Below are 18,504 nucleotides of genomic sequence, written 5' to 3'. Positions count from 1 at the left end.
TATAGACATAAAAAACACATTCAATGTTACCACATCGTACGAACTTTGGATCATTTAGCTGCACGTAATTTTTCGGCATCATGAGCCGAGGAATTAGTCTCGGTTAATTTTTACAACCCTGTATGGTAGAGATGGCTTTTAATTTTTTCAAAATCAACAATTACTGCGGCTTTCCCATGTGTTTCGTTCTATTTCGTCATACTTCACCTTAATCAAGATTACCAACCATGGACCGACTACCCAGTGGCAATGATGGCCTGTGGGGATTCCGCACGATGACTTGCTGAGCTACAAAAACGGAATACGCCGTGGATTATCTAATCCAGTCAATCGTTCATCCGCCAGGTCTGTGTGAAGCGTACTTCCATCCATTGAATCGGCTAGTAGAGGCAACGGCCACTGACAATGGCAAGCGATGGTCATTTAAACTCACTTTATATGGCGAGAAATTATGGACGGCCAAGTAAGCTGGGTCAACGCTCCATTCGGGCAAGAGGCATGCGCAGCTACGCATACGTATTAATTACTAAGTTTACCAGACGGATGAGCAACATGCTTCTGGCGTTAACTAATTTGGAGTAATGGGATGAGGATTATGTAGTCTAATAGAGGATGACAAAACTACTTTAAATGCGTGCTAGAGGATCTGATGAGTCGCGCAACAGCATAACAACAGCTGAAATTTTCTAAAACATAAGTTTTTTTATTTTGAAATAATACATTTCAAAGTTTAGAATTTAGGTCATGTTAAAGTTGTTAATTTCTCAATAAAGTGGTGTTTTACTTTATTTTGCCTTTTTTAACTATATCGTATGGGTATATAATATGCATTGTTAACATAGTATTAAACATTCTGACTATCAAAATTTTCCGACCGAATTTAATTGCAACTCATTCGAAAAAAAGCTCAATTACTTTGAAAGTTTAGATAAAAGAAATACCCTACTGCTCTAATCAATCACATATTGCTGAATGAGCTCTTCTTACAAATATGTAGTAAACTTGGCGAAGCAAACGTTATTTGTTTAGTATTATTTCTGCATCTGTGAAAATGGATTTGGCCAAGTTTCAATCTTCCATTATCAAACTATCATTTAGATGAAGACTGTAGCCAACTACAAATAAAAGAAAATAAACAAATATAAGATCTCTACTTTTCAAATCTATGGAAGGATGTTTGGAGTAGTAATGTTAATTTCAATGTACGATGTTCTGGCATAATTCTACCATTGCATGTGGAAGTGAAGCATTCAAATGAACTGCATGTTGCATCACCCAGAGCTTTTTTTTCAATGCTTCTACAGTCTACCTCAGCCCTTGCCTAGTCAATCCACTGTTCCAAACGTGTTAGTGAGCCGGAATTTATGCGAATGCCAAGCTCGAGTAATCTACAGGAAAAGTAATCTGCTTATGACGCAATGGAACTCACAAACTCCGAGCAACCGCAATCTTAAGCAGGAACGTACCTGTTTGCAACGAATCCCGTTACATTAACGTAAAAAACCAGCCGTGTCTGCAATCGCGGCACAGTTTGGGCATCCAACGGTATGTGGAATACAACGAAAATACTTTCACTACTTGTAATAAAAATAAAATGAAGCTGACGTTATGCCCATTACAGCACACATCGTCAAATGACGCCCGTGTCTTAACATCAAGTCATGCAGTCACTTCACTAAAACCACTCTAACATAAGAAGATGATCTGGCAAAAAATCATTCACGGTCATTGATTGACACACATTTAATTCGATCTGAAACACATTTTTCTTGCAAATATTTTATAACTAAAGTTTGTATTTGTATGTCCCGAAATATATAAAAACTATAAAAAACTTAACTTATAACTGTAAATTGATAGTACCGAAATCGTATCAAAGTATTTTTATATTTATTTTATTTATTATATTGTACGTATTATCAAATACTTTTCCGATCCTTTGTCTTAAATTTCAAAGGCCTGTCTTGTACACTAGCGGTAGTAATTATAAATACATAAATGAATGAGTGGCCATATAGTGAATCAACTCTAAACTAGGATTAAATTAAATATGCTTACCTGTATTATTAATAAATACTAATAAATACTAATAAATAATTATTAATAAATACAGGTAATCATATTTTCATTTTGTAAAAAAATGGGTAACCTGAAACGAATTGGATAATATAAAAGGAACTTAAACGAGATCGTCCTATGCGACTGAAAATATTATCCAAAAATGCTATGTCATTTTCAAAAAAAACTATTCCTACTTTTTTACTTATGTTTTACTTGGACAAAAAATTGTCACTACACTTTTGAACGTTTACCAACTAAAGAAAGTTCAAGCACGGCATTTCTTTTTGCAACGCAAACATTGTTTGGTCAGTTGTACGTTTGGTAGTTTATCTTAACTTATTCCGTGAATTTCATTGAATATATGCCCGAGGCGTAAGCTTGAGATTGATTTTATGAGCTTGTTCTGAATAATGTAAAGTTTCTTTCTACAGCACACTTTTTCCAAACTGGCGATGCATATGGTTTTCAAGGCCATAAGGCTACCTAATAAATGTGTAATCTCTTCTTTAGGCTAAGTTGTGATATTTTATTCATGAAATAGTTCAATGCCTTGAATATATTTTCATATTATATTGTTTTTAAATAAGTATTTGACCGAAGTGGATTCTTAACTATTTTACCATCTGTTATTTCTTTGTTATTTGTTTCTTGAAATACATGTAAATAGACAGCTTCAGTTTTTGGATCACTTATTTTAATTTTCCCGTTTTGACAGTAGTTCAATTATGTTTTCGCAGTTATATTTAATTTTTTCATTGTAAAATCCCCTTGTCTCCGTTGATAGAGCAGTCGGTAACGTTGTCTGGTTGTCTCGCAACCGGCCATGGTTTTGATTGCCGATGGCGTCGTGAACGGGGGTGGCGCGGGACTAACAACCCCGCCCGTAAAAACGAACCGTTACAGAGAGCTACAGAGATTTGTCTCAGGTGCAGGCCAAGACCACTCAGCGGTTGTCGCCGGATAAGTATTGTAAAATCAGATGATAAGCTTTTTCACATTGGAGTAGTATAAGACCAGATGGTTTAAGTTATCATGTTTTTATTCGGTGTACTTGACGAGATGTCCCGTGATCTGGTTTTGAACAGAATTGAGTTTCTGCGCGGTTCTTGCACGATGGGTTTTTCATTAAAGCTGAATAATAAATCGGACAAGCAGCAAACTGCAAGACCCTGGTTCAAACTAAACCAATCTACCGTGGCGTATTGTTTTCTACAAACATCCACGAGTTTGCCAGATGTTTTCTAGCATCGCCGAGAACATCGCTGGGTGATCCCCACATGTGTTCGCCATATCTGTCTTCGCCAGTTGTACATCACTCCGCTTCAGTAAATCCTTTAATAGATCCTTCTTTGATATTAAGAAACGGTTACTGTCCTCCGCCTTGCTGGCTGATACCGACAACATTTTAGTTTCAGATTTTTTTTTTCGATCTAGGTTTTCGTGCTAAATACTCTGTTCTGAACAGAAATGCAATTGATAACGCTTTGCATTAATCAAGTAACCACAGGAAAGCCCACAAGTGTGCTCAAGACACCGCTATGCACAATTTTATTCCCCAGTTTATCTAACGTTTAAACGATATTTAAACGATATTCTCAACCGTTTAAGCGATATTTTCAAAACTCATCTTTATAAAATATTTCAAGTTTGTTTGGCATCCCTGCTTGTCAGTCATCTGTCAGCGAGCGGTTTTCGATTGTCATCCAAACATTTCATCCGATTGCGGCGTGAAGTGACGAAGCTTTATCGTGCTACTTGTGAAAATGGTAAGAGAGCTAAGTAGTGAATAATTGTATTGTTTGCTGCTATTGTAGATTATTATTGCTGCTTATAACCTATCCTTTGATACTACTTTAGTTCCGTAACCAGTACGACAGTGATGTGACCGTGTGGAGTCCGCAGGGTCGTTTGCATCAAGTGGAATACGCGATGGAAGCGGTTAAGCTTGGATCTGCCACCGTGGGATTGAAAAATAAGGACTACGCAGTGTTGATCGCTCTGAAACGCGCCTCTTCCGAATTGTCCTCGTACCAGAAAAAAATCATTTCTGTAGATGATCATCTAGGGCTGTCGTTTGCCGGTATTACGGCCGACGCTAGGATCCTAAGTCGCTATTTGCGGCAAGAGTGTCTTAACTATAAGTATGCTTACGACGCGTACTATCCGGTGGGCCGATTAATCAGCACACTTGGAAATAAGATGCAAGTGTGCACACAGCGTTATGACCGACGCCCATACGGTGTGGGGTTGTTGGTGATTGGCTACGATGATCAAGGTCCACATATTTACCAAACTTGCCCCAGCGCCAATTTTTTCGACTGTAAAGCAATGTCGATTGGGTCACGCTCGCAGAGTGCACGAACCTATCTGGAAAAGCATCTGAATACGTTCGCCGACTACACGAAGGACGAACTAATTCGCCATGGGGTGCAAGCTCTCCAAGATACCTTGCCCAACGAAGTGGAATTAAACAACAAGAACATTTCCATTGCGATCGTGGGCAAGGATGAAAACTTCAACATACTGACCGAGCAAGATAACGACAAATATTTGAGCAACATTGTTCGGCGGGGTGGTGGTGCTGCGGAGGCAGCCGCTGGCGACCAGCCCCCGAGAGATGATGGAGACGATCAGCCCCCAAACGTACCAGCGGATCCGATCCCGGTCGTTGCGATGGAGACGTAATTGACATAATGAATCCGTGCGATTTTGAGCAGCAGAGAGAGCCATCTATACATCTTAGAATCATTGGATCGACTTCAATGCTGCTTTCCTCTAGCGTCCTTGGGATAATGGGTGGGAGTTTGAGAGGATATCGGGCAGAACTCTCACCCTAAAACTTTTCAAACTCTCACCCTGAAAACGGTTAAAAGAAAATTTTGTATTCATCAAATGACATTTAATTGTCTTTTCTTTGCCTTCAAATTTGAATAAAACGGAAGTTAATTGCTGTCTTAATCATTGATTTGGCTCATGTGTATTTTCTGAGAACTGTAATAGGTTTAACAAAAATGCTTTGGTGCTAAGCTGGTTAATACTTGGGCCGTTCATTGTCTATTGCAGACCGTTTCGAAGCAGGATGAATTACTAATGGTTTTATGCAAATAAATCCGACGTGTAGAGTTACAATAGTGCCAATTAAAAGCAAAACCAGTGATTTCCGTTCCATTTCTGAAAAAGAATGCCACTGTCGCTAGTTAGATTTACATTTTCGATTCTTATATTTCTTACATTTTCTTACTTTGCTAGTTCTGATTTCGCTTTCATCAACAAATCTTTCATATGTTTACATGAGAAGTAACAATTGACAATTTGACATTTGTTGCCAGCCAACTATAAAATCTGGTTTCCGTTGCAGTTGTAACGTTCTGCGCACTCGAATGTTACAAAAATAATGCAATAATAATGCAAGGGAATTTTAATTTTTGTCTAAAAGTTGATGTTTGTCAAAAATTATCCAAAACCAATGATGCCATTTAATGCAAAAATCTAGTGAAGATAAATTCTTTCCTTTACATTTGAATATTTCTTGCCAACTTCTTGCTAATTTTGCTGATACTGCTGTTCAGATGAAAGAGGACATGCTTAAAAAATTAGGCAATTGAAACTGTGTATTGAAGGAAAAAATAGCCAAAATCACACCGAACCGAACAATAGCACCGAACAAAACAAATGTATAAAGACAAGAAAGAGACTTAGTTCTGTTGTTAAAATCTTTCATACATTTCCTACTAGCTGGACAGCATGGCACAATAATCTTTATTAAATACACAAAGTTCTTCAGAGCAACAATAAATAATGTAGAATGCAAACAGCATTCACTTTACCTTTCAATAATGAAATAGGACGTTCTTATCTTTGAAACGAAACGCGAAACATCCATTTGGGTAGTCGTGTAATTTCTAATGTATCGGCAACATCTGACGAGTTTCACATCTTTCAAGATAAACAAGTTTCACATCTTCAAGATAAACCAAACCACGTTTGGTAAATATCTGACGAAAAAGTGGAACAGACGACTTCCAGTTTCATTCGAAATTTCAGGTGTGCTTTTAGTAGTAGTTAGTTTCGTTTGTTTTGGTTGCAGATAAAGTAAAAGCAATTTTTTTGCTTCAAGACCAGTGGAGGAGTTTGAAGAAATATTAGTTTAAATTCAAAATCTACATTTTTACATCTACGTAACTCCGGCGCAAATTACAATAATGGAGCTGCAGAATCAAATATATTTGCTCATTGCCGTCTTTGGATGTTTGATTGTCCTCATTTTTGTCTTGATTGTTTTGTTGTCTATTTACATAAAAAATGCTGTCAAGTTGCTGAACAATGAAAATGAAGCAGAAAGGTAAGTTTGAGGTCGTTTTGCTCAATGGTAGCATACCGTACTGATTTGCATATTCGTCTACAGATACCCAAAAGACCAGTTAACCAATGTCCACAGACCGTCTCACCAAAGTGAGTTAGGAGAAATACCAAGAATTGGTTACAAAACCAATGTACCGAAAGCGTAAGATCAAATTAAGAATGTATACATAAAATATTAAATGCGATGCAATCATTTGTACACGTAATCGATATTTTTGTAGTCGAAATGACGACGAACACCAGATGGCCAATATTAACAATACTCGAGGATACCGAACAGAAGTTGCTAGTACAAAGGCTGTATTAGATATCCGAGACAATGTTGATAAAAACAAGCGTCACACTTCCCGCCGCCATCGAGATAGTATCCCGGACGCACAAGACTACGGGGAATCATTTGAAACGGAAATATCCAACATCTTTGATATTAGTCATGAAGAAGATTTGGACGATGGAAATAGCGTCGAAAATAGACCCAATTTACGGCATGCTGCTCATCGAACAAGACCAGTAAATTCTGTGCTCTCTGGCCAAAGGATGCAGGCAAATAACCATCGAAATCGTGGTGAGATGGAATTTGAGAGAACTAGTGATAACAACCGGTTGAATCACAACCAGAATTCAAGCATTGGCAACAGAAATGTGCCCGGAAATGGCTGTCGTGAAACCAGTCTTCCGAATTCTTTCTACAATGCTAGTAATGAGCATGAGGAGAAAACATTCTACAACGAAAGAGGAATAAATTACTAACACAAAAATTATGATTTATTGTTAGTAGAACCGACAGACTGAGCAAAAGAATGAGATTAAGTATGAAAGCAGTTGAAAGAAAATTCTAGAAAGAGGGGACGTGGTAGGTCCGTTTTGAGATGGCGAGATTGCATCGATAACGATGCGAGAATGGCCTGAAAAAGGGGTTGTTGGCACTGGCACTCGGCACCAAGTGGTAGAGTCTCTATAGCATGTCAGGACCGGTGGACTCGATGGTAGACGGATAAATAAAATAATATATTTTGTGATGAAGCGAAGAGCAAGTTTGGGTCGCTCGTACTGCATTGTGTCGGAATATATTTACATTAGAGTGCCAATATCGGTATCTTACCTGCTGCTATCCATTCTACAATTTTTCAACGAAACAATTAACGGTAGTCCGCACAGGCTTACAAGCGTTTCAAATGCACTTTTCAAACTAGGTTTATCCATTGTGTGTTTTATTCCGATTATTGATAAGATGGAGCATCAAAAACCGGCTTTTTTCTGTTTCACTGTCGTATTGAAACATAACAAATTCTTTCACACACTCCACGTCATTGTTAATCCACTTGGTTAACAACAAACGGTCCTTTATGCAATTGAACCTGCATTGGAGGCGATACGGGGCCACAGGTCAGCGCACTCTTTTGCAACGGGTCCAGTGATAGCAGAGCCTTTCATTTCACCCTTGTTGTTGACTATTACACCAGCATTGTCTTCAAAATAGAGAAAAACACCGTCTCGCCTGCGGAAAGGCTTGCGTTGCCGAATGACGACAGCAGGCATTACCTAGAGCACAATCATTTTTGAAATATTTGATACCAACTTTGTGTGACAATTCGATAAACCATACCTTTTTCCTCAACTCCGGTTTGCCTTTCTTGACCGTGGCAACGAACATGTCTCCGACACCTGCCGCTGGCAGACGGTTCAGACGACCACGGATTCCATGAACGGCAATTACATACAGGTTCTTGGCGCCCGTATTGTCGGCACAATTGATAACTGCGCCCACCGGCAGACCGAGAGAAATACGGAACTTCCCTCCCGCGGATCCTCCACGTCCTATTTTAAAAAGTATAAGAAATCATCTATTACTTATTTAATTTTTTGCTTTAACAAGAACATAACATCGGTTTGTATTGGTGGTTAAACAACATGCGTAGTCGAGCCGCACAGCGTCAAAGAACTTCCTCAACACGGCAATAGCTCATCGAAACAACAGATATGATCACTGTTTCACATTTTGGGCAAGAAAACACAAAAAATACCTCTCTTAGACATTGTTCAATAATCAGCCAAATCTAATGTGTCCTGTTCACAAGTAGAGATGCCGGAAAAAGAGCGAAAGACAGCTTCGAATGACAATTCCTTAACTTCCGCCCATTTTGACAATACTCTAACAAGACATTTTTTCGTTACTACAATGGATTCAAGCCATAATTGAAATGAAAGCGAAAATCACTAGGCACATTCAGAGCCGAGCGCAATATATAAAAACTTCGTCGAAAATAGACTTACATAAAGTAATACAATAGCTCTTTGAAATAGAAATGTTATGCACAAAAATTTATATGTTTATGAACAAAATTAAAATTAGAACAGAATTAGATTAACAACAGAACAGAACAGATTCAAAAAATATACATACACATCAATACACATCGAACATAGAGTTAAGAAACAACCTCAAATAATTGGCGTATTTTGTGATAATTTTAAATTTGGTTCACTGTTTGAATATTCTTCTTATACAATTTAATTCAAATTCTAATTTCATTCTTTATTCTAAGGTCACGGCCACTAGGCATTTGCTTATGCTAGAAAATATGGCTTTTTCTGCTCATGTAAGAAAATATGGCTCTGTGTTTCTTCTTCCTTTCTCTTTCTTTCTTCTTCTCTTTCTTTTTACGATTTGACGTGTCATGTCCAACTTTGTTTTGTACAGCAATGCAATTTTCTGTCGAACGTTTTCAGAAAGCGAGTAATTAAAGCGTATTATTGAGCATTGCTTCTCCACAGGTTTTACGAAAGTAGCAAGTGTTTAAAGTAAGAAAGTAAAACATTGATTTGAGTGATTAGTTGAGTGAAAGTATTCGAAGATGTTGACTAATTTCGAGACCAAGTCGGCTCGTGTGAAGGGTTTATCGTTCCATCCTAAACGTCCGTGGATTCTTGCAAGGTGTGTTCTTAGAATCGATAATCGCTATACATTAAACTTACTTTTATACTTGATATTTGTTTGTACTTTTTGAAATATTTGCAGTTTGCACAGTGGCGTCATACAACTGTGGGATTATCGCATCAGCACATTAATCGAAAAGTTTGACGAACATGATGGCCCGGTACGCGGCATTGCATTTCATAACCAGCAGCCGCTCTTCGTTTCGGGTGGCGATGATTTCAAAATCAAAGTATGGAATTACAAGCAGCGTCGCTGTATCTTCACGCTATTGGGCCACTTAGACTATGTGCGGACAACTGTATTTCACCATGAATATCCTTGGATTCTAAGTGCTTCGGACGATCAAACCATTCGCATATGGAACTGGCAGTCTCGCTCCTGCATCTGTGTGTTGACTGGCCACAACCATTACGTGATGTGCGCCCAATTCCACATGAGTGATGAGGACATAATTGTATCGGCGTCGTTGGATCAAACCGTTCGCATTTGGGATATTTCTGGGCTTCGTAAGAAAAACGTAGCGCCTGGCCCTGCAGGTTTGGACGACCATTTGAAAAACCCAGGAACGGCAGATCTGTTTGGTCAAGCGGATGCCGTTGTAAAACATGTCCTCGAAGGCCACGATCGTGGCGTTAATTGGGCCAGTTTTCACCCCTCGATGCCGCTGATAGCGTCGGGTGCGGACGATCGCCAAGTGAAGCTGTGGCGCATGAACGAGTACAAGGCATGGGAGGTAGATACTTGCCGTGGTCACTATCATAACGTTTCGTGTGTACTGTTCCATCCTCGGGCCGATCTGATCATCTCTAATAGCGAAGACAAAAGTATTCGAGTGTGGGATATGACTAAGCGGCAGTGCATCCACACTTTTCGGCGCGAGAATGAACGTTTTTGGATCCTGGCGGCTCATCCGAATTTGAATTTGTTTGCGGCTGGACACGATTCAGGCACGATTGTTTTCAAGCTGGAAAGAGAGCGTCCGGCATATGCAGTGTACGGAAATTGCTTATATTACGTAAAGGAAAGATTTCTTCGTGAACTGGACTTCAATACAAACACCGACGCGGTAGTCATGACTATTCGTGGCGGTGGAAAGATGCCGGTATACAGCATGTCTTACAATCCGGCCTTGAACGCGGTACTACTTTGCACGCGAACTTCCAATTTGGAGAACAGTACATACGATTTGTACAGCATCCCGCAAAAAGATAGCGGATCACAGAACAAAGAAACGGACAGCAAGCGCTCATCGGGAGTGACGGCCGTGTGGGTAGCGCGAAACCGATTTGCTGTTCTAGATCGTACCAACCAGCTCGTGATAAAGAACTTCAAAAACGAGGTAACTAAGAAAGTTCAGACTCCCGTCTGCGATGAGATATTCTATGCAGGCACTGGCATGTTGCTGTTACGTGAACCTGAGCATGTGACGCTCTTTGATGTACAGCAACTAAGATCGCTGGCGCAGGTCAAAATAGCCAAATGTAAGTACGTGGTATGGTCGACGGATATGAGCCACGTAGCATTGTTGGCCAAACATACGCTCAACATTTGTAATCGCCGATTAGATCTGCTCTGTTCCATCCATGAGAGTGCTCGCATCAAATCCGGAGCATGGGATGAATCGGGCGTCTTCATCTACACCACATCTAATCACATTAAGTACGCGATCATTAATGGTGATCACGGCATTATTCGTACTCTCGATCTTCCGATATACATAACACGCGTCAAGAACAGTCAGGTATTCTGTTTGGATCGCGAATGTCGCACCCGACTGTTGACGATCGATACCACCGAGTACAAGTTCAAGCTGGCATTAATCAACCGCAAGTACGAGGAAGTGCTGCACATGGTACGTAATGCTCGGTTGGTCGGTCAGAGCATCATTGCTTATCTACAACAGAAGGGTTATCCAGAAGTGGCCCTGCATTTCGTTAAGGACGAAAAAACCCGTTTCGGATTGGCACTTGAATGTGGTAACATCGAGGTGGCATTAGAGGCGGCTAAAGCAATGGATGACAAACAATGTTGGGAGCGGTTGGCGCAAAGTGCTCTTATGCAGGGCAACCATCAAGTTGTAGAGATGTGCTACCAGCGCACGAAAAATTTCGATAAACTCTCTTTCCTTTACCTAATTACGGGCAATTTGGAAAAATTGAAAAAAATGAACAAGATAGCTGAAATTAGAAAGGATGTTTCGGCGCAATATCAGGGTGCTTTGTTACTTGGTGACGTTAAAGAGAGGGTGTCGATCTTGAAAAACTGCAAGCAAACGTCTCTAGCGTATCTGACGGCCAAAACGCATGGACTTGAGGATGATGCAGTCCAACTAGCAGAAGAAATAGTGGCTGATGGCAAGGATCTGCCGGAGGTGTACGAAAATGCTAAATTCCTCCGCCCGCCGGTTCCGATACAGCAGGCTGAAAGTAACTGGCCTTTGCTAACCGTGTCAAAAGGATTCTTCGAAGGAACAATGATGTCACGCGGGGCCACAACTGTTCATCAAGCGCTAGCACCTAGCGAAACTGTCGCTGAAGCTGCCGCGGAGGAAGACGGATGGGGTGTAGATGATGATATACATGATGGTGATCGGTTCGAAGATGCTAAAGAGGATGATGGTGGCAGGACCGGTGGCGATGGAGGCGACGGAGCAGGCTGGGATGTTGGCGACGACGACCTGGAGCTTCCTGAGGAGCTGATGTCTAAAATATCTGCCTCGAACGCAACCGGGAACAAAAGCTTTTTTGCTGTTCCACCCAAGGGACATGTGCCGTCACATTTTTGGTCGCTCAATTCGCAACTGGCGGCAGATCACGTACGGGCCGGGTCTTACGACTCTGCATGTCGCTTGCTGAATGATCAGGTCGGTGTGGTCCACTTTGAACCTTATCAAGAACTATTTTTGGAGTCGTTTGTCGCCTCTAGAACGTCGTACCGATGTCTGCCACACGTACCGGCACTGTCGGCGTATCCCAACCGTAACTGGAAAGAGCTAAATCCTAAGAACGGTCATCCTGTCCTAGCATTCAAATTAAACGATCTGGTGCAAAGTCTACAGAACTGTTATCAGCTGACAACGACCGGCAAATTCGGAGAAGCGATCGAAAAGCTTCAATATATAATCTTGTGTATTCCACTACTAATAGTGGAAACACGTCAAGAAATCGCGGAAGCACAACAATTATTAACTATTTGCCGGGAATATGTGGTCGGTTTACAGATGGAAACCGAACGGAAAATTCTGCCGAAGAATACGCTCGACGAGCAAAAGCGGATTTGTGAACTAGCTGCATACTTCACGCATGTAAACCTACAGCCCGTTCATCAGATTCTTACGTTGCGTACCGCACTCAATTTGTTTTTTAAACTGAAGAATTACAAAACGGCGGCTTCGTTCGCACGTCGAGTCTTGGAACTAGGCCCACGGCCGGAAGTGGCGCAGCAAGCACGAAAGATACTGCAGGCTTGTGAGATGAACGAAGTGGATGAACACACCCTGCTTTACGACGAGCATAATCCATTCACATTGTGCGCAGTTACATACAGACCGATATATCGCGGAAAACCAGAAGAAAAATGTTCACTGTGCGCGGCTTCGTATCAACCGCCTTACAAAGGTATAACATGTGTCGTGTGCAAGGTAGCTGAGGTAGGGAAAGACGTGATCGGATTACGGATCAGCACATCGCAGTTTAAGTAAACGTAAAAGAGTGAATGAAAGATAAACGAATTATAAAAGGTCCCGTACGATGCGATGCAAAATAATGCGGATGCTGTATTGGCATTGATTTCTAACCTGGAACAAAGAACGACTGCAACAGCATCCGAGCAGAAAGCTGATGTGGTCCACGAAAAAATATGTCTACGGAAAGCAATGATAACAAATATAAACAGTATGATTCAAATGTTGTATCATGTATGACTCATAATTCAACACAATGTGTTTTTGGAAAGAAAGTCTTAGCGCCGGAAGACAATCGACAACCTAAAAGGCAGGTCTCTGAAGGCAATTCGATATCTCGGCGTAATGATTAACATTCAAGCGACTAGGAAGCAAACATAAGAACTTTTCTTGCCGCCTCTCCAAGTAACTTTTTACGAGCCAATCACTATCAGTTTTTGAACTGTGTTCACAATAACAGAAAAGAGAAATTTAAAAAATACGTTTATTGCGCGCAACATTGCGTCCAAGGCGATTCACGAGAGCGCTTTTTGTTGACGTTTCGTGTCATGAGATTTCCAGGATTTCGTGTGAAATTTCATAGATGAGTCTTGTGTTTACTAACATTTATTTTTATATATATAGTGAAGTTATGTATAAAGAGTAGACTGCTTAGTCTACTATCTACTGTGTGTGCATGGTTTCGTTTAGTACTGTGCGAGGATAGATGCGGGTTGAATTTAGTGCGCATTCGATCATCCTTTTGGGGATACGATCGACTAGGATTCCACAACATTTCTTCGCGCTTTGGTTGTGATTTACGTCATAACAGACTGTGTGCGTGAAGTGTAAAAAGTTATGCCTGTATGAAGATCTTCATCAACACTGAAAGTGCAGATAGGTAACATTGTCCGCGTCTCTTGCCAACAGTTGTGCCATAAGCCTTTGTCCACTATCTTCCCATTTTGCATGACTCACGGATGGTGTCACGAAACAGTCAGCGATACGAGTCTCGTTCAATTAGGTTTGGTCGTGGATTTTTAGAATGATTGCCCAAAATAATGTTCATAGTACCAACAACGATCCAGTCGAATCGTCCGATTCATCGCCCATAACGGGATCTTCGAATGGCACGGGAGCTTCACGGCTGTTTCGACAGTTTGGCAGCCTGTTTTCGTCTCCCGCACCGCCGAACGATCCCGCAGGTTATGTCGAGTTTGGCAGCATATCCGACCCAGTTCCCGGATCCAGTAGTCGGACGTTGGGAACGTTCGCGGGCGTCTTTTGTCCCGTGGCACTATCCATGTTCAGTGCTCTGGTGTTTATCCGCGTCGGTGAGTATGAGTCGCTTAAAAGATCGCGGAACCAGCTAACATCAAAATGCTTTTCCATTCCACAGGATTCATCGTAGGCAATGCTGGTCTGTATGTAACGCTGTTACAATTTATCATAGCCTACGTTATTCTGCTATTTACCGTGTCATCGGTCTGCGCGATTTCGACAAATGGAGCCGTTGAGGGCGGTGGAGTTTACTGTACGTTATAAATGTATTTTTTATGAATTCAGTTCAAGTGTTGAACAATGATGTCATTGCAGTTATGATAAGCCGCACGCTTGGTCCAGAATTCGGAGGCTCGATTGGTACTCTCTTCTTTCTTGCCAATGTTGTGGGGTGCGGGCTGGCCATATCGGGATGCGCTGAAGGTATCATCCAGAACTTCGGGCCAACTGACGATAGCATCGATAGTGGGTCGATTCCAGACGGGCGCTGGTGGCGTTTTCTATACTGCAGTTGCATCAATACTTTGATGCTGATTGTGGTGCTAATCGGAGCAGAAATGTTCGCAAAGACGTCGATGGTCATTCTCGGCGTGGTGATCGTCTGTTTACTTTCAACCTACATCAGTTTTCTCACGCAAGGCCCAATTGAGGTAAAACTTCCCCGCGAGAATCATCTGGTTAACTTCACGGCGGCACACTACAGCGGGCTGCAGGCAGATACATTGTGGGCGAATCTTCACAGCAATTACACCAAAGATTACACGTCGGACGGCAATCAGGTGAATTTTGCCGTCGTGTTTGGGGTGCTGTTTTCCGGTGTTACCGGCATCATGGCTGGTGCAAATATGTCTGGCGAGCTGAAAAATCCATCCAAAAGCATTCCAGCCGGCACTCTGTCAGCGGTTCTGTTCACATTCCTCTGCTACATGGCACTAGCAGTACTAATAGCGGCCACTACAACGGGAACCCTGCTTCAAAACAACTTTCTTTTTCTTGGCCCGATAAACCTGTGGCCAACGTTTGTGACGATAGGTATTCTTACAGCGACCTTTTCCACCGGCCTAAGTAACCTAATTGGGGCCAGTCGCGTAATGGAAGCCCTCGCGAAAGATCGCGTTTTTGGTTCACTCATGAACTTTGTAGTCAAGGGGACGTACAAAAGTAACCCAATAGCAGCAGTGATCGCCAGCTGGATGTTAGTTGAAGCGATTTTATTGATTGGCTCACTCAACACTATCGCTCAAATCAACTCGGTACTTTTCATGCTTTCCTATCTTGCCACTAATTTGGCATGTCTCGGTATCGAAATAACGGGAGCACCAAACTTCCGCCCAACGTACAAATATTTTACATGGCATACGGCTTTTGTTGGGCTACTCGGGACAGGCATTATGATGTTTGTGATCAACTCTATCTACGCGCTGTCTAGCATCATACTTTGCATGTTTCTCGTCATCGCTCTGCACCTTTTCTCACCCGCATCGCAGGGTGCACAGTGGGGATCGATTTCTCAAGCATTGATGTTCCATCAGGTTCGTAAATACTTGTTAATGCTTGACTCCCGTAAAGACCACGTCAAGTTTTGGCGTCCACAAATGTTGCTACTCGTGTCAAGTCCACGTTCTTGCTGTCCGTTAATCCACTTTGTAAACGATATGAAGAAAGGGGGTTTGTACGTCATAGGACACGTAAAAGTGGGCGAGTTCGAAGACAATGACTCCTCAAACGATCCAACAATTGATGAGTACACGCAGTGGCTTTCACTGATCGATCATATGAAAGTCAAAGCTTTCGTAGAGTTAACGCTATCGAGAACCGTACGCGAGGGCATACAGCAATTAATACGTATTGCCGGCGTGGGTGCGATGAAACCTAACACAACTATTTTAGGCTTTTACGACGAGGAACAAGCTCGAGACTTTTTTGAGTAGTAAGTTTCGTACACGTCTCTTTGTATTTTCTTGCTTTGCCCTAACCTTGCTTGTTCTACATTTAAAGTGAAGATTCGCCGTACAGGACGAACGAATTCGATGGTGACGGAATGAAGCTGTTCCCTTATCGCAAAAATGGAGACGTCAAGACATTGGGCGTTGTTGAATACGTACGAATAATCGATGATGTGCTGCGAATGAAAAAGAATCTCTGCCTCTGTCGGCATTTCCATCGATTGGATAAACAGATGATAGCACGCAACAACCATATTCGCTACATCGACGTCTGGCCGGTGAACATTTTTGAGCCGAAAAATGAAGATTCCTTCGACGTTGTTTCACAGTTTATGTTGCAGCTCGCATGTATCATCAACATGCTTCCAGTCTGGAAGAAGCTCGAATTACGCGTTTTCCTATGCGAGTCAGAAACGATTCTTGAAAATGGGTGAGTGAGAGAATGGCTAAGCCCGAGCTAAGCTAAGCATCATGCTGTCAATATTTTTTTAATTTTTATAGTGCTAACTTTGAACGTTCAGCGGAACACAGACTTGATCAACGGTTGAAACTATTGAGAATATCAGCTTCGATTCACAAGGTATACTACAAAGCATCATTATTGTTTGTTTCGAAAACGTTTGTGTGTCTTATATGATTTTTTCATCAGATACCCGAATGGAACAAAGATATTGATTTTGTCAAATATCGGAGTATATTGAAGCCATTTACAGGGAAAAGCAGTAGTAACCGAGCGATGACGGAAGAAAACATCAACCGTTCGAAACTGTACATGCAAAGGTGAGTACAACCGGATGGAAGATTGCGAGCCTTTACCAATATCGCAACTGTGTTCGTATTCTTCAGAATTAATCATATTATTCGCGAGAAGTCCAACGCAACGGCCGTGACCTTTATGTACCTTCCAATTCCTCCCGCGACAGCATCAATCGATTATGAAGAAAAGTGTCACCACTATCTTGATTTGCTCACTGAGCTGACATTTGATCTTCCACCCACGATTCTTGTCCATGGCATCGACGATGTCACCTCCACAACTCTCTGAGGATTTTACGAAAGGGTGTTTGCAGTGCCTGTGAATTAACAGAAAAAAAAACTTTTCTATTGGAATGGAAATGGAAATAATTGGAAGCTTCTTGGACATTGTTTTGCCGACGACCGAAACCAAGTATGGCTATACTGTATCAAACATGTAACCCTCCAAATGAATGTAGCCATAGACAGTCGTCGTATTGATCTATAGCAAAAGATATAAAAAGAAGTTGGAAATCGTTACAAGCATTACGAACAATTCCATGGTTTATAGTGTTTATCTAATTTTAAAATAATTATTTATGTTTCTTGTAGCATCATCGTTATTAAATTTAACTTTAAACATAATATGCATTGCAGAGCTTATATTGACATTTAGATATTTTGAACTCTAACGTGATCGTGAAAGATGATCTTCAAAGTAGATTCCTCTTCCACTAGAATTTGAACCGTATTATTGGGATGATTAGCAATATCAATTAAAATTACGTTATTACGTCCATCTGTAACTCTCAGTGTAACACCAAGTATCGTTTTTTAGCAATGGTAACGATTGCATAGCTCCAAACTAAGAACAAATAAATATATAAGGTTTACACAAATGTATATGGCGATGTGGTCGTTGTACCGTGGTTTAATCAAAAGCAGTGTTATTTTGCTATATTATCATATCTTCCCCACTCGGCTACTGGGCATTCTGGGTCATTCTCGTATTCAATAAGCTGCATCGATGGTGGTAAGGGTTCGTTTCTGTCTCCTTCATATTTTTCGATCCGTTTTTTTGTGAAATTATTTGTTCGTGTTTTCACATTATGCATTCTTTGGTAAAGCCTTTTAGAATGTTCCTTGGCTGCGCGTGATCTTGATTTTTCTACTGTAAATGATAAGAATAAAAAAACAATTCATTGTGAAGAATTTAGTTTTTACAAAAACAATTAAACACATACAGTGTTGGTGAATTTCCCACAGCTGTCTGTCTGTGTAATGTCCGAATCTGCACAATGCACCGAATATGCATTCGTTACCGGTTTGTAGTGAGCGACAGGGTGTTTTACTCTTTGATTCTTGAATGATTTGTTCCAAATCTGAAAGCAATGTGTATTGTAAAATATCACTCTAATCGCACACAAGATGTTTCTTAAACTATTACCTTTGAATCGTTCAAAATGTTCAGCTCTGGCACGGAGATGTGGGAGTCCCTCCTTGTGTTTTTTTATGATGAG

The 18,504-nt window shown here is 41.0% G+C and overlaps 4 protein-coding genes across 4 annotated transcripts; 3 read left to right on the top strand and 1 right to left on the bottom strand.

Annotated features, from left to right (window-relative positions):
- The first annotated feature begins 3,764 nt into the window (after positions 1-3,764).
- On the top strand, positions 3,765-5,026 carry LOC131208247 (proteasome subunit alpha type-1-like). The gene is made up of 2 exons (XM_058200900.1): positions 3,765-3,827; positions 3,919-5,026. Exons 1-2 carry the CDS (start codon positions 3,825-3,827, stop codon positions 4,744-4,746), a joined length of 831 nt encoding a protein of 276 aa, XP_058056883.1. The 5' UTR covers positions 3,765-3,824; the 3' UTR covers positions 4,747-5,026.
- Positions 5,027-7,613: 2,587 nt separating this feature from the next.
- LOC131208719 (large ribosomal subunit protein uL14) lies at positions 7,614-8,546 on the bottom strand. Its single transcript, XM_058201551.1, has 3 exons — positions 8,448-8,546; positions 8,030-8,241; positions 7,614-7,965 (listed from the first exon to the last, which is right to left on the bottom strand). Exons 1-3 carry the CDS (start codon positions 8,458-8,460, stop codon positions 7,768-7,770), a joined length of 423 nt encoding a protein of 140 aa, XP_058057534.1. The 5' UTR covers positions 8,461-8,546; the 3' UTR covers positions 7,614-7,767.
- Positions 8,547-9,128: 582 nt separating this feature from the next.
- Positions 9,129-13,265, top strand: LOC131212222 (coatomer subunit alpha). Its single transcript, XM_058206003.1, has 2 exons — positions 9,129-9,358; positions 9,443-13,265. Exons 1-2 carry the CDS (start codon positions 9,279-9,281, stop codon positions 13,059-13,061), a joined length of 3,699 nt encoding a protein of 1,232 aa, XP_058061986.1. The 5' UTR covers positions 9,129-9,278; the 3' UTR covers positions 13,062-13,265.
- Positions 13,266-13,707: 442 nt separating this feature from the next.
- Positions 13,708-17,887, top strand: LOC131212585 (solute carrier family 12 member 9). Its single transcript, XM_058206504.1, has 8 exons — positions 13,708-13,923; positions 14,020-14,356; positions 14,422-14,556; positions 14,619-16,233; positions 16,302-16,679; positions 16,751-16,829; positions 16,899-17,029; positions 17,096-17,887. Exons 2-8 carry the CDS (start codon positions 14,068-14,070, stop codon positions 17,292-17,294), a joined length of 2,826 nt encoding a protein of 941 aa, XP_058062487.1. The 5' UTR covers positions 13,708-13,923; positions 14,020-14,067; the 3' UTR covers positions 17,295-17,887.
- Positions 17,888-18,504: the final 617 nt, after the last annotated feature.

Source organism: Anopheles bellator, chromosome 2 (genome assembly GCF_943735745.2).
Source record: "Anopheles bellator chromosome 2, idAnoBellAS_SP24_06.2, whole genome shotgun sequence".
Taxonomy (NCBI): Eukaryota; Metazoa; Arthropoda; class Insecta; order Diptera; family Culicidae; genus Anopheles; species Anopheles bellator.
Note: the sequence above shows the minus strand (reverse complement) of the source record. Positions and strands in the feature narration are given on the sequence as shown.

Coding starts and splice junctions, on each gene's coding strand:
- LOC131208719 (XM_058201551.1), bottom strand. Junction 7,966..8,029: donor AACCGGAGTTGAGGAAAAAG/GTATGGTTTATC, acceptor ATTGTGCTCTAG/GTAATGCCTGCTGTCGTCAT.
- LOC131212222 (XM_058206003.1), top strand. CDS start 9,279: ATGTTGACTAATTTCGAGACCAAGTCGGCTCGTGTGAAGGGTTTATCG. Junction 9,359..9,442: donor CGTCCGTGGATTCTTGCAAG/GTGTGTTCTTAG, acceptor AAATATTTGCAG/TTTGCACAGTGGCGTCATAC.
- LOC131212585 (XM_058206504.1), top strand. CDS start 14,068: ATGATTGCCCAAAATAATGTTCATAGTACCAACAACGATCCAGTCGAA. Junction 14,557..14,618: donor TGAGGGCGGTGGAGTTTACT/GTACGTTATAAA, acceptor ATGTCATTGCAG/TTATGATAAGCCGCACGCTT. Junction 17,030..17,095: donor TCGAAACTGTACATGCAAAG/GTGAGTACAACC, acceptor CGTATTCTTCAG/AATTAATCATATTATTCGCG.